Here is a 25,698-nt window from a genome sequence, read left to right on the forward strand (position 1 = left end):
CGCGCGCAGAACGTGTGGCAAAACATGGCCGAGAAACGACGTGCGTACCTATGAAAGTCACAGATGAAAGATAAAACTTCAAATTAAACGGAGGAAAGTTAGAAATGTGCGAAAATGGACATCTCAGAATATGTTGAAGGTCTAAGCAAGGAAGACAGGAGGCATCACGAGTCAAAACTTACACTAAGCACTGGAGAAAAACTTCCCGATCCATTTATGCTTGCTGAAGCTCAGTGGCAGGGGCGTCGTAGTGGGGGGGGGCTACCATGGCCCAGAAGGGAGGGGGGGTCCTCGGGAAGCCTGGTATTAAAAGTTTGTTTTGGTTTGCAAAATTTTATTTCTAACTAATTGGTGTCATAACTTCAGTTAAAATTGGCTCAATACATCGGTCGAGGGACTTAACGAAAATAGTGGAGACTCTCTGAGGCCCCTCTCACCCCTCTTTGAGGCCCCTCTCACCCCTTACAAAAGGTGCAAAATGGTTTAGTCCTCCCCTCACGAGCGTCTCTTCAGTGCAGCTCATCTAGTCCTGTCACGAGTGACTGCTGATACGAGCACGAGCAAAGATCAGATCAGAGATGTCCCAGGAGAGGCTGAGCAGCCTCTCTTAATTGTGTTACTCTTAATTGAAAGCCGATTAGCAAAACAATTGGACTTAAAAGATCTGATCAATGACTTTGCAAACAAGAAATCCCGCCAGTGGGCATTCACTCTGGCGCAAACGTCACGGGTGTCAGCATCAGCACCCTAAGATGCATCAGAGTTTGAAGTGATGCTAGTTAAGTTAGGTTAAGGTTAGGTTAAGTTAGGTTAAAATAGATGAATGTACTGTGATTGTAAATAATACACAGTATGCCAGAACTCAAAAAAGTGATGCGACAAAAGAGGAAAGGGGCCCACAGAGACTGCTTATGTATAGGGCCCAGAATGTTGTGCTACACCCCTGCTCGGCGGACAAGCGATATCACGAAGTTGCCAAACATCGGCTGAAGGGTGTGACCGATTACCTCATAAACACACCAAGTATATTTACGGGTTGTTACGAGCAACTGGAGTTTAGCTCCAGGTCACGTAGCCCACATCCCAGCAGTTATCAATGCGCAGTCTCATAGACTGTAGTATAACGAGGACAAAATGTAGTGCGAAGGAATTACATACGTATCACTCCGCCCTGATGTTCACGTGAACAACTTAAAGTAGCATATAGGGGGGTCATAATTACTACATGCTTCACCTAATAGTGAACTACACCCATTTACGTGCCATTGCTTTCCGAGTTTCTCTATTAAGGCAACGTTTGGCTTAGGTTGGATGTGTGCGTGTGCGTGCGCGTGCGTGCGTGTGTTTGGGGGGAGGGGGGTATTTCCTGAGACCCTCTTGCAGAAAGCATGCGGGGCTCAGTGTCAGTGTTGCCCCTTTCTCTTGAGGGCAAAACCCTCCGGAGTTATTAACAGCCAATAAGTCTCCGCGTGACCCCATTAAGACTCGAGCGAGCGCGCGGAGCGGAGGCTGCGTTACTTGTCGGTGTCTCGGCGTTGAACTCCCCCCCCACCCCCCGCCATCCTCCCCCTCCTCCCCCCTCCCGAATCCACAGCGAAACGCGATGGCTGCTTCAAACATGCTGTTTCTACTGATGCTCTGCGGTCGCCTGTCAGAAGTAAGTGCTGCTAAGTGGGAAATGGGGAGAATGTCGGGATAAGTTGGGGAGCGGAGTGAGGAACTGTTGGTCTCGTTTCGGAGAGCGGTAGAATAATGACTTAGCGTGTCGGTGGAGAGAAGGATGAAGAAGAGAGGAGTTGGATTTCATCCCGTGCAGACTGTCAGTCTTGTTTCCTTGTTAAAGCTGTTGTGCTGCAGATGTGTGTGACGTGCTATCTCTCTATCTATCGCTATCTATCTCTCTCTCTCTTTCTATCTCTATCTATCTATCTATCTATCTCTCTTTCTATCTCTTTCTCTCTCTCTATCTATCTATCTGTCTGTCTGTCTGTCTGTCTGTCTGTCTGTCTGTCTGTCTGTCTGTCTGTCTGTCTCTCTCTCTCTCTATCTGTCTGTCTCTCTCTCCCTCTCTCTCTATATCTGTCTCTCTGTCTGTCTGTCTGTCTGTCTGTCTCTCTCTCTCTCTCTCTCTCTCTCTCTCTCTCTCTCTCTCTCTGTCTCTATATCTATCTCTATATCTATCTATCTATCTATCTATCTATCTATCTATCTATCTATCTATCTATCTCTCTCTCTCTCTCTCTCTCTCTCTCTCTATCTCTCTCTCTCTATCTGTCTCTCTCTCTCTCTCTATCTACCTATCACACGTTGCAAGCAGGTTACAGGTATTTTCCAGCACTTCTTTTTATCCTTGTCAAGACTGACAGTAAGATGACAGCTTTATAACAAGCATTTTTAGATTTTTCTTCCCTATTCAGGCCAAGTGAGCTGCTTATTTGGGCAAATTATTTTTCCAAGAAATATGGAAAATTATATTTTTCTTTTCAGACATCAGATGTATTTACAACTCAGAGCTTGTTGTTGTTGTTTTCTGTGCTTCATACAAGTGAAAGTGAATTTGCAGTATATTTCGTATCCCACCTCTGACAAAGCTTTGGTCGTGTGTGCATGCTGCCTAACTGTTCCTCAGAACAACGAACCGGTGTGGTTTTTATCTGAAGCCAGCTATTTTGTACCGAACACGGCTTTGAAGCAACATGCTGTAATTTAAAGACAACACCTTCCTTGTTGCCATGTGAGGAAAGCTTGTTTTAGTTCTGCACAACTTCCGTACACACTATAGAGCAGTTTAGCAGCCCTGAATAATCCCAGCTGTCATTAAGACGAGTAGCCCTGAACTGCTGTATCGAGAGAAAATGTGAGACCTTCCTCTGCGATACGGAGGTTTGGCTTTTTATTTTTTACTTTTACTTTTATTTATTTATTTTACACTTGGCTGAGAGTGGTCTCACCGTGTTTCAGATACAGAACAAACAGCGCTCAAAAAGTGAACCGATTACAAAGGTGAGAAAAGCTGTGGGGGGGGGCGAGGAGGAGGAGGGGGGGGCGTGAATGAGTAACCCTCCTTCATCCAGCATCAGCGCCACAACAGTACCCCAGAACAGCACCCCCCCCCCCCCACACACACACACACTCCTGCAGGGCTATGCAACAGCCATCATGACAGCAGACTGATGCTGCTGGTGGGCAGCTCCTGGTACCACCATGTGTAACTCTACTGGTATGAGGAAGGGCGGCACGGGAAAAACATCATATATGGTTACAGCAAAGCCCTTGGCTGGACAAATTCAGGTTAAACAAAGAATATGTCCCCGTATCCCTTGAAAATCGCCAGTCATGAGTCTCTACGTCTCTCTCGTCGTCTGTACTGGGTTTGTCAGTGCTGTGCACTGACGTGCTCTCCGGAGAGCTGAAGTGTTTCAGTGGGATACAGCCTTTTTCTCTGTCCTTTCTGCTAGTAAAAGACAGCAGAGGATCCTCACTAATGGAACCGAGCTCCACCTAAAAGAAAGACATAAGGAAAACAGAAATTATCAATGTGTATTATTTATCACCCAGCGCTGTTGCAGGACCATTTGCCTTTTAAATTGTTGTTTTAATTTTGGCCATATTTCTCTCTTGGTCACTGTGATCCATACTCTGAAAGCCCAGATGAATCTTCCAAAGCCATTTTCATCTGTATTTGCTATGTGAAATTATTTTAAACCGATTTTAAGTTGTTTTTTTTTTAACCCAATAACAGAGACCAGGATGAACATCCGTAACATTCAGAACTGTTTAGCAAAGCGTGTTTGATCAGGTGAAGAAGCTAGCGGGACAATAACCACGGTACCTCTAAAATCAGCTGAGGACTTGGTTAGAACCAGTTCACCTGGCACATCTTGTTTTGAATTGCGTTGGGTTATGAAGGATGGATAGAAACCAGAGAAACATGGTATTAAGGAATAAGTCTGGTCTTGTTCATGTTTTTTAGACGTCTTCTACTTTTTCTTATAACTCCTTGTTGCCTCACTAGCTGGCAACTCACAATTTATGAATAATATATGTTGATCTTTTTAACTTTGATAAATAGATTGCTTTATTTTGATGGGTTTTACCTTGTGTGTTGCATGCATGAGATATAGCTGAAGTAACACTGATCAAATAGTTTTTTCCTGGGTTTCCATCCATGCTGTGTTCAAACGAGCGATACTATCTGTTATCTGTCGTCTGTTGAGACGAGAGACTATCTGCTAAAAATACCAAGCCCTATCAGCGAACTTCACAAGTTCACTGAGATCGTCAATCAAGTGTGCAGGATAAAAAGGTTAATGTTGTATTAATCGTCAAGATTAGCCTAATTTGTTCCCTGATTCTGGTCTAGATGGTTAAATAAGGCCATTTGCACCCTACTAACTCCCATGCATTAACGCACCATTATTTGGACCAGTTCAGTCTCAAAGCAGAATTAAAATGACATATAAGCCTAACCCTTAGAGGAAATTTGCATTAAGAGTATGAGTTAAATATTTACTTTGGTTAAATATAGGACAAGGGATAAAAAATGTGAATATAGTTTCTTGGCATATTAATTCCAGTGTTACATAAAGTTTTTCACCAACCTGTCCCAGTGTTATGCCTAAAGGTTTTGTTTTTTTTGTTTTTTTGTTTTGCACTCTTAGTGCCAAAGCACTCTGCATGCATGTTACTTACTGCCCCTTTTTAGTAGTCAGTGTCTCTCAAGCAAGCTGGAGAATTCTCTCAGGAGACATCCTACCTTTGCTGAAGGCTAATTGACCTGACAAGCTAGCAGCTAACACTGAAACCACCTACCAGATAACCAAAAGTTGCTCAAGATGGGAAAAGCGGTGACTTTGCGGCCTTCCTTACACCAGGAGTGTGGTCTGTTCATCAGGCTTGATTATTCTATTCAAAGTCTGCTTAGAAATGCTCAAAACGTTCGCATGATGGGTTTGATATCCTCAGGGCACACAGCTATGGATCATGATTGTAACGCACATCTGTGTTTTTGAATTACTACATTTTGTTTTGGTTCCAAATAACTTTGGCCCTAGTCTGATATCGCGAGATGCGAATTAGTTGGGCACCTCTCCGCTCGTTTTCGATTTCCGGGGGGCGTTATCAACAGGGGGCGGGCCAAAATGCGGCTGGACGCAATTGGATAGCCGTACAACCAATCAGAACGACACGTGTGACGTAGCCTTAAAAGTTACGAAATCCAGTCGGAAGTACAGCAAACACGTCTTTCTGATCAACAGACGCTTAAAGCGCAGTTGTTTGTTTTCTTTTAGCGAAAACCTACCGTCCAGTTTGTTCCATATTGTCGCGATTCAACAGACCGTTCCACATCGGCAGCCATCTTGGTTGTTTACGAAAACGCCTCCCCGGCGCTCCTTCTACGTCATCATACCAAACCCGCCCCATGATAGATAAATGGTCGTGATTGGTCCGAACCGGTCCAGGTTGGCTGGACATCAGAGGGAGAGGGGGGGGGGGGTAGACGCATCCGCCAGAGCAAATAAAACATGAGCTCGCAAGTTCGTCTGGTTCCCAGGCGACTTTGGCTCAGCACACTAAGAAAAACCCAAGGACACAGCTTGGCAAGAAGAAAGCTGACTGATTGTAACGCACATCTCGGTTTTTGAATTACTACATTTTGTTTTGGTTCCAAATAACTTTGGCCCTAGCCTGATATCGCGAGATGCGAATTAGTCGGGCACCTCTCCGCTCGTTTTCGATTTCCGGGGGGGGGGGTTATCAACAGGGGGCGGGCCAAAATGCGGCTGGACGCAATTGGATAGCCGTACAACCAATCAGAACGACACGTGTGACGTAGCCTTAAAAGTTACGAAATCCAGTCGGAAGTACAGCAAACACATCTTTCTGATCAACAGACGCTTAAAGCGCAGTTGTTTGTTTTCTTTTAGCGAAAACCTACCGTCCAGTTTGTTCCATATTGTCGCGATTCAACAGACCGTTCCACATCGGCAGCCATCTTGGTTGTTTACGAAAATGCCTCCCCGGCGCTCCTTCTACGTCATCATACCAAACCCGCCCCATGATAGATAAACGGTCGTGATTGGTCCGACCCGGTCCAGGTTGGCTGGACATCAGATGGGGGGGGGGGTAGACGCATCCGCCAGAGCAAATAAAACATGAGCTCGCAAGTTCGTCTGGTTCCCAGGCGACTTTGGCTCAGCACACTAAGAAAAACCCAAGGACACAGCTTGGCAAGAAGAAAGCTGACGCTTTGCTTATCATGGCGGTGTTTGGCTATCACTTTGGAATTCAGTCATTTCACGCTCGGCAGGGCTCCTCTGAAGATGCCAGTAAGGCAAAATGGACCGAAAACTTGCAAGCGTCGGTGTGAAATCTGAAACGTCCCCCCCCCTCTCACCTCAGACGTTTGGCCCCACCGTGAGATCGGCAACAATGTGACCTGGGACGCGTCATTTGTTAACATACTTTCACTGGCTTTTTTAGTTTTTTCTGCCCTGGAAAACGTTTAAAAGGCTGTCAGTGCGCTCCCGATGCGTTTGTGTCCCCTCTGCGATACTCCGCAGCTGCCTTACAATAACACACCCTCGTGTGTTTTGTCAGTATATCTGCTCAGGTTTAGGAGATGCTGTGGTCAAGCAGTGTGAAGGGGAATCCAAGCAGTGTTTAAAAAGTGTGTGCTGGTGGATGGACCCGTCAAGTGAAACACTTGTGTCAAACAAGACAAGATAGGACGATGAGAGATGGGGGGGGGGACAACTTTAAGGGTGGTCGATAACGACCCTTACAAACACGCACCCAGACGAGACTCCAGACCGGTCCCGACCGATACAGCTCTGCCTAGACCTAGAAGACAGGATTGCGCCCCCAGTGGCCAGAAGACGGGATTGCGGCCCCAGTGGCAACTAATACGTGTGCATATACACGTATTTCGCTCTCGCAAAAACGTGTCCTCTGACACGTACGTATTGTGATGAAGTGTTGCTCAAACCATAAGCAGCTTTTTTTTCTGTTGTAAGAAGCTCATGAGTCACCCCGAAATCTTTTAATGCACGGCTGATGTCCCCGACGTTTTCACAGCACAAGTCAGACACATTTCCTGTATTCATCAGGAGCTGTTCCACCTTAAAACTTTGTCCAGTGGATATGCACTGTGTTTACCAGTAAATCGAAGGGGATAACATAAAAACTCTTGATGGATTGGGAGGCATACGTGATGAAGTGCCTGCTGTCTGTTCAAGTGTAGAATGAGAAATCACACTTCATTTTGCTTTTTGTGGCCACCTTCAGAATATCAGTCTTTCTTTTCATTTCCCTCGTCTGTTTCCCCCCACCAGATTGTTGTCTGGTACATGCACAGAGTCAGGGCCAAAGGCCCAGAACAAAAACAACTGCTTAGAAAAACTCACAAGCGGTCGCACAACCCTCGTGATGACATCTGCATTAATAAAACTGGCAGGTATCTTTGTATTGTCACCCCTCCTCGGTGTGAGTCTTTAACCGTCAGAATGGGGACATTGTTGCAAAGTGAGGACGTTTTTTTCCTGCTCCCCACTTCTTCAATGTTCTTTTTTAGACTTAGGACTTGGGTTTAGGGTTGAGGTTGCAGTAGGAGGTTAGAGTTAAGGGCTAGGAAATGAATGTAGTCAACGAGGGCTCATCACAAAGACAGAAGTACAAGTGTGCGCGTGCGTGTGTGTTCCTGTCTGTCAGCTGCCATGACTGGGTTTAGTTGTGTTGGATGTGTTGATAACATAAGTGCATTTTCAGTTAATATTTACATTCACCATCTCAGCTGGGACACAAGTAACTGTTCAGAGCTGTTCCATCTGCTCTTGCAGTCCCCCAACACCACCGTCACCCCAAACCCATGCATTTCAGCCGCCCATCAAATCAAACACTCTTCCTAATAATCGGTACTCCCAGAACTCTTTTGTTTTGACTGGGCTTACTCCATGTACTCTGGCACTGATCACAATATACAGGATAATACATGAACCAATAAACCGTCTAAAACTAAAAAACGCCCCTTTGCACTGAAGAGCACTCAATCCTTTCTGCCCACACATTCCATTATCATGTCCGGCTTTCCCTGCTGATCAAGCGCCCTGTTTCCTCTTTTTCATTGTTTGTGCAGCATTACGGCTGTCCTTGAGACTTCAGGTCCCTTGCCAATGTTGCCTCCACAAAAACAAAGAGATGAGATGTCATGCCGGTGTAGTTTAAACAGTTTTTTCTTTGATGCTAATCCCGTGAATGTTTGCATTGAGTTATTCACACTTTATTTAATTTCAGCGGTGAGAAAATGAACCGGCAAAGAAGACCGAGGGCTTGTCAACAAGATTGAATACTTTGCCCTTTATTAGTTTTTCATCTCCACTGCAGTTTCTTTGTGAAACTTTTAAGCGCTTACATCGTGAAATGGGGGCAACTCTGGACTCACCGGGGCGTAGCTGGATGCGTGAATTCATTCCTATTGTAACGTGCATGGATAAGTAGGCTAACGGGTCGGTCCCTTTAGTCGAGCGGTTAGCGATGTCGCCCGCGTTGCGGGAGACACGGGTTCGCGTCCCGGCTGCGGCGGTTCCTGTGGTCGCCCCCCGAATCCGCTGCACAATGATTGGAACGGATTCATTCCTACACCGCGTCCGGTGTGGCAAGATGGCGGCGCGAAGTCACGATTGCAGCGGCCTTACGGAACTGTCTGACGTTTTTCTTTTATAAGGCAAAAGAATCTATGATTTCAAGGCGGAGGAGACGCTTTTCAACAGTGTTGTGAAACCATAGCGGTGACAGGAAGTAGACGCATTTTCGCGCATGCGTTGAACAAATCGGGTTCCCGTAATGGATCGGGCAAAGACAGGCGTCCCCCAGTACCGCCGTGGGAAGATGGCGGCGTGAATTCAGTTCTTTGTCCACGTCTGCGTTTAAGTTTTGTCTTCGTTTGGATGGCTGGGAGAACTGACGCTGGATCAGCAGCGAGGCAGGCTAAGCTAACTGCTAGCCCACGCAGACCGGAAGTTCCGATAACGCCGAGGGCGGTCTGGCGGCGGCCTCGACTGGCGTTGACTTTGGCGTTGTTGGCGTCGTCGTGTGGAGTGCGGGGAGGTGTGTCGAGGGTGACTGGCTGGGGGAGCTGGCGTTGGCTCGGCTGGGGGAGCCCGGTCTGCTGCATCCGGTCGGCCCAGGGACCACGACCCTTGCCTGGAGCTGTGCCCGAGGAGGAAGCACCGAGGGCGGTCTGACGTGACGCGGAAGCGGGGCAGGCTAAGCTAACTGCTAGCCATGCAGACCGGCAGTTCCGACAGCCATCCTGGCTGGCGTTCGTTCCCTTGGAAAGTTTTTTTTGTTGGATATACTATGTGTTAGTTAGTATGTGTGTTCTTGAAGTTCTTGTAGTTTTTGGATATGTGTTTTTGTCTTTATGTTGCACTGCTGTGGGCTGGGGGAAACGATATTTCGCCTGAAATGACAAAGTGCATGTTCCTGATTCCTGATCCTGATTTCCTGATGAAGACCATCCCATGCTTGACATTGATAGCGTGGTTGAAATGCATGAGGAAGAGTAAACCAAAGACGGGTACATCTGATTGGAGAACACAGGAAGTGACCCTCAGTTACTATGCATTTTGCGCTGTGCGGCTCCTCGCACAGTTGTGTCTTAAAACCTGTGTGTCTTTGGTACCATGCAGGATGAATCCTTCTCTTTGGTGAATACGCTCTGCCTCATGCACTCTCATTACACGTGTGTGTGTCTCTCTCTCTCTCTCTTCCTCCCTAGCTGTTCTGTCTCCACTGACCTTCTCAAGCTGCTCAGTCTTCTTACATGTTTTCATTGACCCGCCGGCTTTTGGCCAGTTACTGTCAGTTTGAATTTGTCAGCCTGTGTTGACACAGATGAACAAATACAGTAGATTAATCATTGGCCTACACTCCACTTCCTAGTTTGTTTGCAGGATACCGCCTATACGCAGGGCAGGGAGGGAGATCTGTGGTGAATTTAGATATGAGGAACACTTCTGTGTGCGTCAATGTATTGCAAATAACATACTGAAAAAGGCAAACGTTATCAACATGTCCCATAGTACAGTTTCAGCTGAGAAGATTCAGCTTACTACTGGAATTAAACCTGTCTGGTCACGGACCAGCTGCAGGTCATATGTGTATGAGTGCATGTCCTCCGAATGACTAAATTTGTTTTCTGTCTTCTTTTAACAGGTGTTTTCTGTGCAGATGTGTGACATGGTGAATGAGATTGAATTGGAGAAAGAGCGCTGTGAAAATGACACCTCCGGGAACATCACCTCAGGTCAGGTCCCCTGCCACCGCTCACTGTGACTCTCAGACTGATAAGGGTTTGTTTTTTTTGGGGGGGGGGCGGGAGGCCATTTGGAGAAAATTGGAAACAGTAAATACATAGGCAGGTGTGACAGGCAGCGGTGTAGTGGCCATCGGGCATACTGGGACAAACCCGGTGGACTGTCAAAAAATCCACATAGGCCCTGTGTGCCTGTTATTTGGGACGCACATGAGAGCATGCTGTGTGTTTGTTCCAGGACTGGGCTTACTGACCAATCACAACCAAGTTAGTTAGTGCGCGTTAACATTCTAGACCAGGGGTCTCAAACTCCCGGCCCGTGAGGTAGTTTTGTGCGACCTGCACTATGTTTTAGATTTATTAAGAGATCCGGACTGTGTATCCATTTTGCGTACTACTGTCTTTTTTTTTTTCGTTTCTGTGTTTCTAGTTCTAAGTACTCAGTTAAGATTAGTTGTGAGGCCAGCTGCAGATGACAGCCTCATGTCAGTTTTGCTGCAACGCTCTCTCTCTCTCTCTCTCTCACTCTCACTCTCACTCTCACTCTCACTCTCTCACACACACACACACACACACACACACACACGCACTGTAGCCAAGCAACGTGAGTACATAAACCAAGTAGGCTAGCCCGCTGTGAAATAGCTCACGTGAGCTTGCTAATGTAAATTGTCACTGCTTGCAGATGTTTTGAAAGAATGTCACTTTCAAAAGCCAAAAGAAAAGCTGACCAGGAGCACTGACAGTTCCAAGAGAAATGGACATGTGACTACTTCTTCACTGAATTTGATGCGTCTGCGATCTGTCTAATTTGCAAGGAAAAAGTTGCCGTCCTGAAGGATTTCAATCTGAAGGGACATTACACTACTAAACATGCAGAGGAGTATGATCGCTTCAAAGGCGAGGAGAGCGAAAGAAAAGCAGAAAAAGAAGTCTGTCCTGTCAACAGAGCTTTTTTCACAAAGCCAAAAAAGAATGTGATGCAGCTGTTGAAGGAGAGGCAATAGCGAAGGCTGGCAAGCCATTTACGCAGGGACAATTTCTGAGAGACTGCATGCTGCAGGTAGTGAATATCGGTCGCCCAGAGAAGGCATCTTTATTCTGAAACGTCAGTCTCAGCCCAAATGCAATGGTAGAACAGATCAGCGAGTTATCAGGCGACATTTACAGACAGTTGTGCACTAAAGCAAATGATTTCACGCACAATTCTTTGGCACTCGATGAAAGCACAAATGTAGACGACAATGCTCAGCTCGCTGTATTTGTAAGGGGTATCACTGACCGTTTTGAGTTAACAGAAGAACTGCTAACTTTATATCCAGTGCAGGGAAACACTACAGCTAAAGATATATTTCAGGTGCTATGCAATGCAGTTGAGGGTGCTGAGTCTACTCTGGAATAAATTGACTGGAATCACCACTGATGGTGCCCCATCAATGACGGGAAGAAAAAATGGGCTTGTAGCACTGATTCAAAGAAAGCTGGAGGAAGAAAATGTAGATCCCGCAATTGCATTGTACTGCATCATGCACCAGCAGGCACTCTGCAGCAAATGCTTGAAATTTGACAGTGTTATGACTGTTGTGGTGAAATGCATTAATTACATCAGATCAAGAGGTTTACAACACTGTCACTTCTTTACATTTCTGGAGGAAATAGATGCAACATATGGAGATGTGTTGTACTGCAGGAGCAGTGTCCTGAAAAGGTTTTTGAATTGAGGGAGGCGATCAGAGAATTCATGAAAGAAGGCAGGCTACATGTTCCCGAGCTTGATGATCCCAAATGGGTCATGGATTTAGCTTAGTCGATATCACACAAGCACTTAACGCTCTTAATTTAAAACTGCAGGGGTCAGACCAACTTGTCACAGTAGCATTTGATTGTGTGAAAGCCTTCTCTGTGAAACTCAAGATGATCGAAAACACGGCTCACAGAGAAAAGATTTGTCCACTTCCCAACATGCCAGTCAGTTAACGATGATGGTGCCAGAGTCCTCGGTACAACGTTAAACTGGAACCGTCGGGTCGTCGGCGACTAAACCGGCACCCCCATTTCAACCCTTGGGTTGTTGTGAGGAGGGTGTGTGGGCACCCAGAAGGACTAAAATCAAAACCTGTCAAAGGGCAGATGAGTTCCTCTGTGAACCAACAGCCATCCATACCTGGAGAGGAGATAGGGACCACAAGGTACTACCCCTACTGAAACGCAATGATGACTCAACCAATGTGGAGGCATCAGCTGTGCTCCTACAACTTCCATAGGTTATGGAACTGATGACGATGATGATGATGCCAGAGTCAATGCTGATGAGGATGTGACTGCCATTGACAATTTGCAGCAGGAGTTTGAGCATCGCTTTTCTGATTTTAAGACTCAAGAGCACCACTTTCCGGTTCTTTGCAGACCCCTTCTCCTTTGATGTGGACGGTGCTCCAAGCACATTTCAAATGGAGCTCATAGACTTACAGTGCAACACTGAGCTCAAGGCAAAGTTCAGAGGGGCACAAGGAAAGCAGGAGGTGCTTGGACAGTTTTTCAGAGAGCTCCCCAAAACATCCCCGCAGTTGTCCATACTGATCAGGGAGGTTGTGTTTCTTTTCGGCAGCACTTATCGGTGTGAGAAACTGCTCTCAAGTATGAACTTTAATTAATCAAAGCATAGGTTCAGACTCACCAATGAACATCTCCAGGCTGTCCTCAGGGTGTCCACTTCCCAGTCCCTGAGAGCAAATGTGCCTCAGGGCACATGTGCCTGAGCAGATGTGCCTTTGAATACATTCAGAATCACCTGTCAACAATAAAAGCCTACATCATTACCAGCAAGGACTAGGGTGCTAAATCTAGTGGACTATGACCTGTAATTACATTACAATACCCCGCCCCTAGCCCCACCCTCCCACCCCCCAACTGTAACTGACTGTCACATAGACTGTACATATGTAATCACATACTGTACATATGTAATGAACCCTCACCGACCCAAGCCCCACCCCCGGGCCGGTCCCAGTGGACAAGTCCAGGGCTGAATTTCTTCCCCAGTACACCCCGTGACAGGTCTGTTGTCACGGAGCAGTTCAGATGAAAGGAAGACACGGTTTTAGGCAGAACACAGGCTTTATTTAACACAATATCTCTGTATGCATGCTTCGTACGAGCCGGTACGCTCTCTCTCTCTCTCTGTCTCTGTCTCTTTGTCTATCTCTCTCTCTGTCTATCTCTCTGTCTGTCTGTCTGTCTCTCACTCTCTCTCTCTCGATATGTGACTCGGTTCTGTGATGGAAAAGGAAATCTTTGTTGGACAGGTTAATGTGAAGGAGTGACTTTTTGTTGAAACTTAAAAAAGACGTCATGTTAAAGTCTGTTGTTTCTTGTTTAATGAAGATGTGTTTTAAGATTCAAATCCTCTCTCTCTCTCTCTCTCTCTCTCTCTCTCTCTCTCCTTGTCACCTTGGCGACCTTGGTGTCACCTTGATTAACGTCCTGATAGGTCAGGCAAAAATGAACATTTGGCTTAGCAGAAGAAACAGAGTGAAAGGCACAGGGTCCGCAGAGGCTACGCTCGTGTTCAGGGGTCTAGTGGCTGCTCGGCAGAACATTGAGTTCATGCATTTCAAAATGATTTCAAACTCGGAAGAACATTTTATTTTTCTGTTTGGGGACATGGTGATGTTCTGTGCACTGTAGAAAAAACCAATTCCTACTTCTTAATTTCTGCAAAAGGGAAAGGTGTGTGCCGTTTGTTGTTTCTGTGTATGAGGTTTGTTGTTCAATATCTGTGTTACTACTACTCTTATTTTACTGTGCATGGAGAATTGGACCGTTAAAGACTTGGTTAAATGTCAAGCTCTCTCCATCTCCCTCTCCCCCACCCCCGGCCACGTGTCAGTCCAGGACCCAACAGTTTCACTGCGGTATATAAAGCACAGATCAATTAAGCACATCTGAGGCTGATTGCTAACCAGCCAGCTTACCAACAGGAGCGTCTGCTCTCACATACCACAGCAGTGTGTGTGTGTGTGTGTGTGTGTGTGTGTGTGTGTGTGTGTGTGTGTGTGTGTGTGTGTGTGTGTGTGTGTGTGTGTGTGTGTGTGTGTGTGTGTGTTTGTGTGAGTGAGTGTGAGCTCATTAGACTTAACGCCATATCAGGCAAAAGTGAAGAACACAGCGTTTCCTTTCAAATCGAGTCTCAGCATCACCGCAGCTAATGTGTGTGGTTTCAACTTCACACACAAATAATTAGATCGGTAAAATATTCCCCTTAATCCTCTTAGCATTAATATATTTTTTTTTACATTTTTGCTGTGATTTGGCTTGATGTGCAATAATTACTTTTTTATCTGTTGTAGCTGTACTTTTTCTTTTTAAACAAGTATCTTTATTTACTTTTTCTTTTAGAAGACAAAACGTAAAAAATAAACACACCAACAAACGCACAAAAGAGAAGAGAAGACCACTTAATCCAAGGTAAAGGACCGCAAAAAAAAAAAAAAAAAGAGTGGGGGGTGGGCACTACCACCCCTACATATCGTGTTGCCCGCACCGAGACCTGGCCATCACCATTGACAACACGGTGGCGACGCCAGCTCGGACCGCGAGGAATCTGGGTGTCGTTTGCTGCATGGGTTGCATGGGTTGCTCGCTCCTGCAGATTTCTCCTCTATAACACCAGGAGGATTCGCCCATTCCTCACCGACGAGACGGCACAGGTTATGTGGTCATCTCCCGGCTGGACTACGGCAACTCCCTCCTTGCTGGCGCCCCGGCGTCGGCCATCAGACCTCTGGAGCTTGTTCAGAAAGCTGCAGCTCGTCTGGTGTTCAACCGCCCTAAGTTCTCCCACACAGCTCCCCTTCTCATGTCCCTACCCTGGCTCCCAGGAGCTGCTCGCATCCAGTTTAAGACTCTGGTGCTAGCCTACAGGGCAGTGAAAGGAACAGCTCCTTCCTATCTCCAGGCCATGGTCAAGCCCTACACCCCCGCCCGACCACTTGGCTCTGCTGCCTCGGGACGCCTGGTCGCCCCGTCGCTCAGAGGCCCCTGCTGCCGATCGACCCGGTCACGGCTCGGTTCTGTCCCGGCCCCACGGTGGTGGAATAAACTCCCCACCCATGTCAGGACAGCGGAGTCGCTGCCCATCTTTCGGCGCAGGTTGAAAACTCACCTCTTCAAGAACCGCTACCCTGTTACTTGCTCTTAGCACTGATTGTAGTCACTCATTTAAGAAAAATCTCTTTCTTGCACTTTTACTTGAGCACTGGTTTTGCTCTTAGATGCTTGTTTAGATGCACTTATGACCTCTGATGACTCGTAGTTCTCCTGATTTCCTACGTTAAATGATGCACTTACTGTAAGTCACTTTGGATAAAAGCGTCGGCCAAATGACTGTAATGTAATGTAATGTAATGTAATGTAATGTAATATCAACATTCAGTTCCCGTTTGAATTTAGAGCAGCAGCAACAATAAAAGAAGGGGGGGAAAAAGGAAGAGGAAATCTTGTGCATCAGAGTACAGAATCCAAAGTGAAGTATTACACATCACCCCATGGTATTAAACGTCTCTCTCGCGGTCTGTTAAACCCTTTAGTACGACAGCTGCCGACCTCGGACCTGTGTAGTTCAGCAAAGGGGACCGTATCTGATATGCAGCCGTACTTTTGTACTTGACTCGATTCTTTGAAAGCGTGAGATTTCCACATCGAGACACCAGCCAGCTTCTTCTGCAGGTCTCGGCCGCGGCGTCTCTCCCCCTCCCCCCCCCCCCCCCCCCACCGGTCTGCTGCGATCTCGGCAGACCTCTCGTAGTCTTGTGCGCCCCTTAATCTGTCAGGACGGCTTGCGTAATAGAATATACAAGCTGTCGGGAGACGTTTCATTTTGTATAGCTGTTTGTGGCGAGCCCTGGGACATGTGGACGACCCAGGCGGCCGAGGCCTCTCGCAGACACACACACACACACATGTACGGGAGAGCACATGGCTTATCTGTTTACGAGGGCTGTGACCTCTGCAGGTATCTTCCTGCCGAGGGAGCAGATAGGGAGCTGGAGAAAAGAGGGCTGTTGAAGAGATAACAAGGATGGCCACGCCAGCGCAAGTCTTTTGTGGGAGTAGCTCAACCGTAGGCTGTTTGCACGGTATAGTACCCATAACCCCGTTGTTATCAAAACACGTCTTTGGTCAGTTTCTGAAGATGTTCTAGCAACAACCGTGCTGGATAACGCACAGATTGGTTCTTTTTAACCGACGGGAGGGACCGTGGCCCTGTGACGGCCCGGCGGCCTGTCCAGGGCGTCTCCCCGCCCGCCGGTAGCTTGTTTGCAGTCACGTGATTCTGATGACGCGCGAGATTCAGATGGAGGGCAGGAAGTGAACAGCAGGATGGACGAGATGGAGCTAGTTTAGCCCGAACTGTGCTAGTTTAGACGATATTATGAGAGAAAGGTGTAAACAGAAAGTAAGATATGTTGGACGTGATCCTTATGTTATGAAGAGTGATTTTTTTTTTGACCAAGTGGTCACTGCACACACACGCGCGTTATCCGACTCCGCTCCTACCGACCGCAGGCGACGGTGCGCAAGCCATTTTTTCCGGCGTTTTCGGTCAATTTCTTGCAACCCCCCCCCCCCCCATGAACAACAACTCCTGGTACTCAATAAAAACTCCTTGTGGTTTCTCAGTTAATGATGCCAAAGAAAGGCATCTCGAAAGTTTGTGATTGTGCGTCCTATGTAGAAAACCACTTCCTGCCCTCCATCTGTAGTTGGTGACGTCATATGCAAGCAACCTAAAGCTGCTGGGATAGGCTCCGGCATCCCCGCGACCCTGCAAGCAGGATAAGCGGTTTGGATCATGGATGGATGGATGGATGGATGGATGGATGGGAGAGAGGGACCATGTCAGACAGACAAGTTAAAAGTGAAAATGTTCTCCCCCCATGGTCCAACCAGATACTCTAGAGGACCAGCTTTGAGACTTCTGAATAAGTGGTCTTCATGTAGTACGTGTTGAGTTTCACGGGTGTACACACATTCCCCGGCCACTCGACTCCATAGTCATAACCCATCGTCCATGGCTACGCTTGTTATTGGTGTGCCATGCTCATTTTCAGAGCAGCGTGATCAGCCACGTCCCAAAGGTTATCACACACGCACACGCACACGCACACGCACACACACAACTGTCGTGACCCGCTGTGTGGGTATAGAAGAGTAATAGAGAAAAAGAGAAGCATCAACAGTATTTCAATGCTCCGATCAGATGCCACGCCGCCCCGGTAGAGTTTTAAATGTCATCGTGTTTGTTTTTTCCCCCCTTTTTACGAGGGAAAGTGAATATTTTGATGATGTCCTCGCAGGGTCTGTCCCTCTCTCCCTCTCACGGGTCATTTGATATTTTGAAAAACAGCATTCGTGAAGGTGACAAAAGCTCCCAACTGGGCATATAAGCTGAGGCGTAAACGCACAAAATCTTTCCACATGTTTTCCACAGGCAGAGTCCTGTTATCTGTGGCCACGCCAAGCCCAAACAACTACAGGAAGTTAACACTGTGGGTGTCCGGGTGGTGTAGCGGTCTATTCCGTTGCCTACCAACACGGGGATCGCCGGTTCGGATCCCCGTGTTGCCTCCAGCTTGGTCGGGCGTCCCTGCAGACACAATTGGCCGTGTCTGCGGGTGGGAAGCCGGATGTGGGTATGTCTCCTGGTCGCTGCACTAGCGCCTCCTCCGGTCGGTCGGGCGCCTGTTCAAGGGGGAGGGGGAACTGGGGGGGAATAGCGTGATCCTCCCATGCCCTACGTCCCCCCCGGTGAAACTCCTCACTGTCAGGTGAAAAGAAGCGGCTGGCCACTCCACATGTATGGGAGGAGGCATGTGGTAGTCTGCAGCCCTCCCCGGATCGGCAGAGGGGGTAATTGGCCAGAAGATTGGGGCAATTGGCTGGATACAATTGGGGAGGAAAAGGGGGTGAAATCCAGAAAAGAAAAAAAAAGAATTTAACATTGGGGTCCGCGGTGGTGTAGCGGTCTAAGCATCGGCTTTGTGTCGATGCAGTTGCCCACCAGGGACCGGGGTTCGCGCCCCGGTCTCGTCAGATCCGACTATGGCCGGACTCGATGACGCAGCAATAATTGGCAACGCTGTCTTCGGGAGGGGGCGGAGTCAGCTTGTGTTCGTCACATGAATGCGTCTCTCTGTGTGTGGGGGGGGGGGGGAAAGCGGTGGTTCGGCCTGGATTCACCTTGTCCCAGAAGTGGGGAGGCGTCTCCTTCGAGACTGCCGGCCGGAGAGATGCAGTTGGCGAACACATGCAGTACGAGGGTGGGAGTTTGAACTAAAATAGGGATCGATTGGCCACTTAATTGGGAGTAAAAAGGGAAGAATCAGAAATAAATGGGGGAAAAAAAGGATTTAACATTGTGTAAAGCACTGGTGTAGCACGTCCCAGACAGATTTAAATGAGAGTTGATGTGCTTGACGTTTTTTGCTTCCTGCTAAGACAATTAATTTGTTCATGTTGTGTTGCTCTAAAGCCCCCTGAGGCAGATTTGTAAACCGTGATGTTGGGCTTTACAAATAAAACTGACTTGACTTGACTTGACTTGGTGGTAAAATGAATTCAGTGTGTCATTTTTTGTGTGGAAAAAGTTGATATGGGATAATTACAGGCCAGCGATACCATTACTCGCGCTAACATTTCCTCTTTAATAATTATTTAACACTTTCCTTCTGAGACCTGGCACATTAGCATTTTAATGAACTTACTATGTGAAATGACACACTCACGCTAGCAGGCCGTCCCTCGGTGGGGGGGTGGAATTGGAAAATAGCATATGTGTGTGTGTGTCTGTCTGTCTCAGTGATATGACTTGTATATAAATAATGTTTTTTTCTTGGTAGGTTGCCAAGGAATGTGGGATATGATTGCCTGTTGGCCGTCAGCCAGGATTGGAGACGTGGTCACAATAACGTGCCCCAATTATTTCAGTTATTTCAGCGATCAGCAGAAAGGTAAACCATTTTCCTACCTTTTTTTATCCCGGCATTTTCCCGAACTACCATATGGGTGACGAGCATCCTCTTTTCTAGAAGTTTATTCTAGATTCACACTGGTCTGGTATGACCTTCACCAAGAACACTAACTTGAATTTCCTAAAAGATTTTGGCTGAAATGTAATAGCGGTGTAGCAGGCCAGATTACCCCCCCCCCCGCCAAACTATACCCAGGTATAGTCTGGCCACGGGGTATATCTTGGGCTGTTACACCGGGGTGTGATAGTACACAGTACACTGACTTTTGAATGGACAAATCTGGATAAACTTGCATTGCTACTAGGATTAAATGCTTGTTTTTTTTTTCTATTTAAGTTTTTACTGGGTTTCTTTAAGGTACGTTAATACAACTGAACAAGTACAAAAGACCAAAAAAACAAAAACAAACATAAAACATCAACAAGAACTAAAGCAGCATGACTTAACAGAAGCGCAGCATCATCTCTGCAGCCTTCGTGACATGAATGATTCAGAAGTCCGTCAAGCACATCATCAGTGTTTGAAGGAGTCACCGAGTGACCCGTTCTGCAGCTCAAACCTGCAAACCGAGGAAGAGTCCCCGTGGCACAAGCAGAGCCAAAACAAGAGCTAGGTTAAAGCTAGAGCAAACGCTCATATGGAGATCTTGGGTAAACGCGACCTGTCAAAGAGGCCTTTTTGTCCCAACTTTATAGCCAGCATACATACGTGAATAATCTTGGTACAAACAGCTACACATCCAGAATGACTTTCTTGTTTTGGTGTTTTGCTTTGGGACAGCGACGCATCCACACAGAATCCACGACGCACCTTCATCACACTGGTCTGACAGATTAGATAGATGAGAATATTCTTTGCCAGATTCATTTAGGAAAGCATTCCCCCCCCCCTTTTTCTCCCAGTTGTATACGGCCAATTACCCCACTCTTCCGAGCCATCCCGGTCGCTGCTCCACCCCTTCTGCCGATCCGGGGAGGGCTGCAGACTACCACATGCCTCCTCCGATACACGTGGAGTCGCCAGCCGCTTCTTTTCACCTGACAGGGAGGAGTTTCACCGCGGGGACGTAGCACGTGGGAGGATCACATTACCCCCCCCCCCCCACCACCGGACAGGCGTCCTGATCGACGAGAGGAAGCGCTAGTGCAGTGACCAGGACACATACCCACATCCGGCTTCCCACCCGCAGACGTGGCCATTTGTGTCTGTAGGGACGCCCGACCAAGACGGGGATTCAAACTAACGATCCCCGTGTTGGTAGGCGATAAATAGACCGCTGCACTACCCGGACACCCTTTATTTTAATTTTAGAGATCAAATATCTTTTATTATTTTGATAAAAAATTAATTTTCATACTTTCTGAATCAGTGCAAAAATGCAGTATTTAACTGAGGTCCAAAGTATCAGCGAAGTAATGGTTAATGGAGGCTTGGCTCATCTGTTGGATTTGGTCACAAGATAAGATAAGATAAGATACTTTATTGTCATTGTGTACACACAACCAGCAACACTAGACAAGGTAAATGATTAAAAAAAAATAAAAAAATAAAATAATAAGTGAGGTAGCAAAAATTATGATAAGGCGATAAAAGATAGCGGCTTTTAAAGTTCAAAATAGTGCACGGGGTTATTGCACATAGTTGTCCATATTGCAGCAGCTTTAGTATCAGTTAGTCCTCAGCAGCTATAGGCAGATGTGTGTGTGTGTGTGTGTGTGTGTGTGTGTGATGGGGGGGGGGTTACAGCTCTGGGGAAGAAGCTGTTCCTCAGCCTGTTAATCGGGGTTTTGATGGTGCGGTATCTTTTCCCTGATGGCAAGGGAACGAACAGACTGTGACCTGGGTGTGTTGCGTCTTTGCTGATGTTGCTGGCTTTCCTCTGTAGGCGGCCAGCATACACAGCATCCAGGTCCGGGAGCACAGCTCCCACAATCCTCTGTGCTGTCTTTACCATCCGGGCCAAGTCCTTCCTGTTCTCTGCTGTGCAGCTGGCACGCCACACTGTGACACATTGACAGAGGATGCGTTCTATTGTACTTCTGTAAAAGCTGACCAGCAGCTGAGAAGGGAGACCGGCTTGTTTAAGTTTCCTGAGGAAGAAAAGCCTCTGTTGTGCTTTCTTCACCAGGTGGGAGGTGTTGAGTGACCATGTGGGTTATTTGGTTATGTGGATTCCCAGGAATTTGATGTTATCCACAATATGCGCCTCTTCACCATTTATGTGCAGTAGGGGTGGGGTGGTCTTCCTGGATCTCCTAAAGTCCACAATGATCTCCTTTGTTTTACTGGTGTTCAGGACCAGGTTATTGTCTGAACACCACCCAGCCAGATGTTGGACCTCCTATCTGGAGTGTGTCTCCTCGTTGTTGGTTATGAGTCCCTCTACAGTCGTGTCATCAGCAAACTTCACTATCGTGTTGGAGGAGTGAATGATGAGTACAATTGTGGATGAAAAGGGTGAAGAGGGCTGGACTGAGCACATAGCCCTGTGGCACACCTGTGTTCAGGATGAAGGTTGAAGATGTATGGTTACCTATCCTGACATTTTGTGGTCTGTGAGTGAGAAAGTCCATAATCCATGAAGAGTGAAGTGGTTAATCCTAGATTGCTGAGTTTGTGTACCAGTTTATGGGGGATTATTGTATTGAAAGCGGAGCTGAAGTCAGTAAAAAGCATCCTGACATATGTGTTTGGATGCTCCAGGTGGGACAGGGCTGTATGAAGTGTAATTGAGACTGCGTCCTCTGTATATCTGTTCCCCCGATAGGCAAATTGGTGGCTGTCCAGATCTGTGGGGATGATGTCCTTGATGTGAGAGAGTATAATCCTTTTAAAGCACTTTATCATAATTGGGGTCAGGGCACCTGGGTGATAGTCATTGAGGCAGTTGACTGCTGTCTTCTTTGGTACAGGTACAATGGTGGTGGATTTAAGGCAGGTGGGGACAACAGCCTGTCATGAGGAGAGGTTGAAGATGTCAGTGAACACCCCTGGTAGTTGGTCAGCGCATGTCTTCAGTGTGCGGCCCGACACTCTGTCTGGTCATGCCGCTTTGGAGATATCGATTCTACTCAGACTGGATTTCACCTGATGGTGCTGTAGGACAAGTGCATGCTCCTCCTTGGGCAGGTCACTTGGGCCCTTACTCCGCTGAGCTTCATTTCAAAGCGTGCAAAGAACTGGTTAAGTGTGTCGGGGAGTGCGCTGTCCGGGCATTTTTGTAGGCCAGCATGTCACCTGTCCTGAAGGCAGCATCTCGAGCCCTGAGCAGAGACTGCACATTCCTGTCCAGCCATGGCTTCTGGTTCGGAAGTACCGTAATGGTTTTGGTGGTTAGTACTGTCTCAGCACAGAAATGAATGTAGGCCAGGACGGCTGAAGTGTATTCCTCTAAGTCAGCTCCCTGTGCAAACACTCCCCAGTCTGTGTTTCCAAAGCAGTCCTGCAGTCGTGAGGTGGCTTCCTCACTCCAAACTTGGACAGTTTTAACATCTGGTCTTGTTCTACAGTTTAGAGGTTTATAGGATGGAGTCATTACCAGTGAGATGTGGTCTAATAAGCTGAGGTGCGGCAATGGTGCAGCTTTGTATGCTCCCGGGATGTTGGTGTAAACTTGGTCCAGAATATTTTTGTCTCGGGTTGGGAAGTTGATTTTCTTGTGGCGTTTGGGCAGCACTGTCTTTAGTTCTGAGTGGTTAAAGTCTCCTGCCACAATCACAGTTCCCTCTGGATGTGCATTCAGCTGGTTGTTGATAATGTTGTACCTAGGGTGGCCATTTCCATAACACCAAAAAGGAGGACACTTTGCGGCATTTAGTGAAGCCAGAATAATCCCAATATATAGGACTCTGGTATACTCCACACTACAATACAATTTTGTCCATGATAATGATGGTATCATGATACAGTGATTCTGAGATACTCTATTCATTGCAAGACAATTTAATCTATGATATATCATGATGTATGTGTAAAAGAAGAGGACAAAATATTCCTGAAAAGGCGAAGAGTATTTGTTCACAGTTTTTGTATTTATTCACTACTGTACGTTGTGGTGTCTGTTTCAAAACTGACAACTGAGTTGACAATATAACACACTGACTACAACTCGTCCTTGCTGCTTTTGCCAATGAAACCGGAGCCGTCTTCCGTTTCGGCATTTCTGTTCTGTTAACATGACGATGTGACGTAGCAGCACATGGAGGCCTTGTTTACGTTTTTAACCAATGATATATCAGATATTTATTTGACACGGCTTTCAGCCAATCATTTGTTAGACCGGAGATCTTATCGTTATGCTGCGTTCCAGTGCAACTCCAAAAAGGAGGACAATTGGGTGTCCAGCTTGAGGCTGCGCCGGACGGAGGACAGGACATTGAAAAGCCGGACTGTCCGGCCTAAAGCCGGACATATAGCCACCCTAGTTGTACCTGTGCAGTTGCTATCTTAGCGTTAGCATGTGGTGGTATATAAACGGCTGTGCTTAAGATGGCAGAAAACCCCCTCGGCATGTAAAATGGCCTGCATTTCACAGCCAGGTATTCTAAGTCCCGGGAGCAGTGTGTCCCAATAATGTTCGTAGCTGTACACCAGTCATTATTTATGTAAATACACCCTCCTCCACCTTTGCTCTTACTGGAGGCTGCTGTCCTATCCGCTCGGTAAACAAGAGTGCCCGCTAGTTCAATAGCCGCATCGGGAACGGTGCTGTCCAGCCAGGTCTCTGTGATGATCATCACACAGCTGTCCATGTTATGCGACGTAATCCTCGGTCTTATTTCGTCCATCTTGTTGACGAGCGAGCGGGAGTTGGCAAGAAAGCGACTCGGCAGAACTGGTCTGTGCAGGTTAGCCCTTAGCCTAGCTTGTAGGCCGCTCCTCTTACCCCGCTTCTGCTTCCTTTCCCTGCGCCCCCTCCAGCGCCTCTTTGGTGGGATAGCCATAATTCCTCCTCAGGGCTCTCCTGGACGCAGGATCTCCGGTGGGATAGGGTCCAGGCTTCCAGTTGTGTAATCCTGATACCATCCTTCGATGTTAAGGAGTTCGGCTCGGTCATGCTGTATACGAGCCTCAAGCGCTCGAACAAGCAACCACAACACACACAAAAGCACAAAAATACTGTTTCACCGAGAGCACCGAGCCGCTGCGTCAGTGCGCGCCGCCATCTTTGCAAACGGGAGCGTGACTCATTGGTAGGCCATGGCCAAGGACTGAAAAGGGGAATACTGCGTTGATGAACAATATAGAGAGGGCTGATAATTATCTCGCTTTTTGATGGATAACGAGAATTTATTGCTTAAATATTTGGTGTGTGCTGGGTCAAAATGTGTCTCTGCAGCGGGGTCATGGCATGAAGACGTTCGGGGACCCCCGGCCAAGGGCATCATTTGATATTTCAACATTTATTTTGCATTTAGTAGAGCCTGTATTTAGAAACCAAGGCGGGTTAGCGTGTTTGAATTGTGAAGGTTTCAGTATGGAAACGGGGCTGGAATTGATCTTGTGTAATTACATGTCATTGTCGACAGCTAAACGCGAGTGACCCTCATCATTTCAGACACACAGTGGAAATGGATTGAATGAGGTTAACACAAAGTGCATCATCTCGGTGAACATATTCTCCATTTATGATGGCAGGATCCACGTAATGTTTGAGTTTAGCCTCTTGAGGGCCCATTGTAAAACCAGTGTTGTTTTTTTATAATGCTGCTATCATTTATAATAGAGCGTGTGGTGCTTCCATTCAGCGGTCATAACAATCGTCTTTCAATAATAAATATTCATCAGACATTTAATAGAGTTACAGAGCTTGGGCCTTTCCCTTCCTGTTTATGTTCGCATATTCAGCCTCTAGCACCTCTCCGTCTTTCTTTCTGTCCTTTCTTTTATTGATTGAGCACTTCCAGCTTCTGTCTCGATTTTTTTTTTTTTTTTTGCAGAACGGGGGGGGGGGGCTGGATCAGAATTGTTCTTCATATATTTTAGATTATTCAAACATGTCAGAGCTGACCTTGCAGTGTGCACGCTGAACGGTAGGAAAATGAAAGGGCATTGAAGTATTTTACAAGTCTTGTACTCGTCCTGTTATTAAACAACTGATATTCTCAAACAAGAGCCTCGGTGATCGCACAAACTTGGCATGCAGTTATCAGATTGTATTAGGGTAATATTATGGGGTCGTACTTTTAGTGTTTACAGTTAACGCCGTTGCATGAAATGAATAACCTCAGGCTCCCCGAGAAGAAAAGTCTACCTTGGCCATTCTTGCAGAGCGTATCCATATTATCGGACCAATCCATTTAGGTATTTATAGCAGGGGTCGGCAGCCTTTCGGATGTCCCATGCCAGTTC

At 46.9% G+C, this 25,698-nt stretch overlaps 1 protein-coding gene across 1 annotated transcript in view; it reads left to right on the forward strand.

The window, feature by feature from the left end:
- Positions 1-1,603: 1,603 nt before the first annotated feature.
- Positions 1,604-25,698, forward strand: part of vipr1b (vasoactive intestinal peptide receptor 1b) — a 108,803-nt gene continuing 84,708 nt past the window's right edge. Inside the window, exons 1-3 of the mRNA XM_056299480.1 lie at positions 1,604-1,657; positions 10,216-10,306; positions 19,216-19,326. Of these exons, the coding sequence (XP_056155455.1) occupies positions 1,604-1,657; positions 10,216-10,306; positions 19,216-19,326 (256 nt within the window). The remainder of the gene's footprint in view (positions 1,658-10,215; positions 10,307-19,215; positions 19,327-25,698) is intronic.

Source organism: Lampris incognitus, chromosome 19 (assembly GCF_029633865.1).
Source record: "Lampris incognitus isolate fLamInc1 chromosome 19, fLamInc1.hap2, whole genome shotgun sequence".
In the NCBI taxonomy this organism is placed as follows: Eukaryota; Metazoa; Chordata; class Actinopteri; order Lampriformes; family Lampridae; genus Lampris; species Lampris incognitus.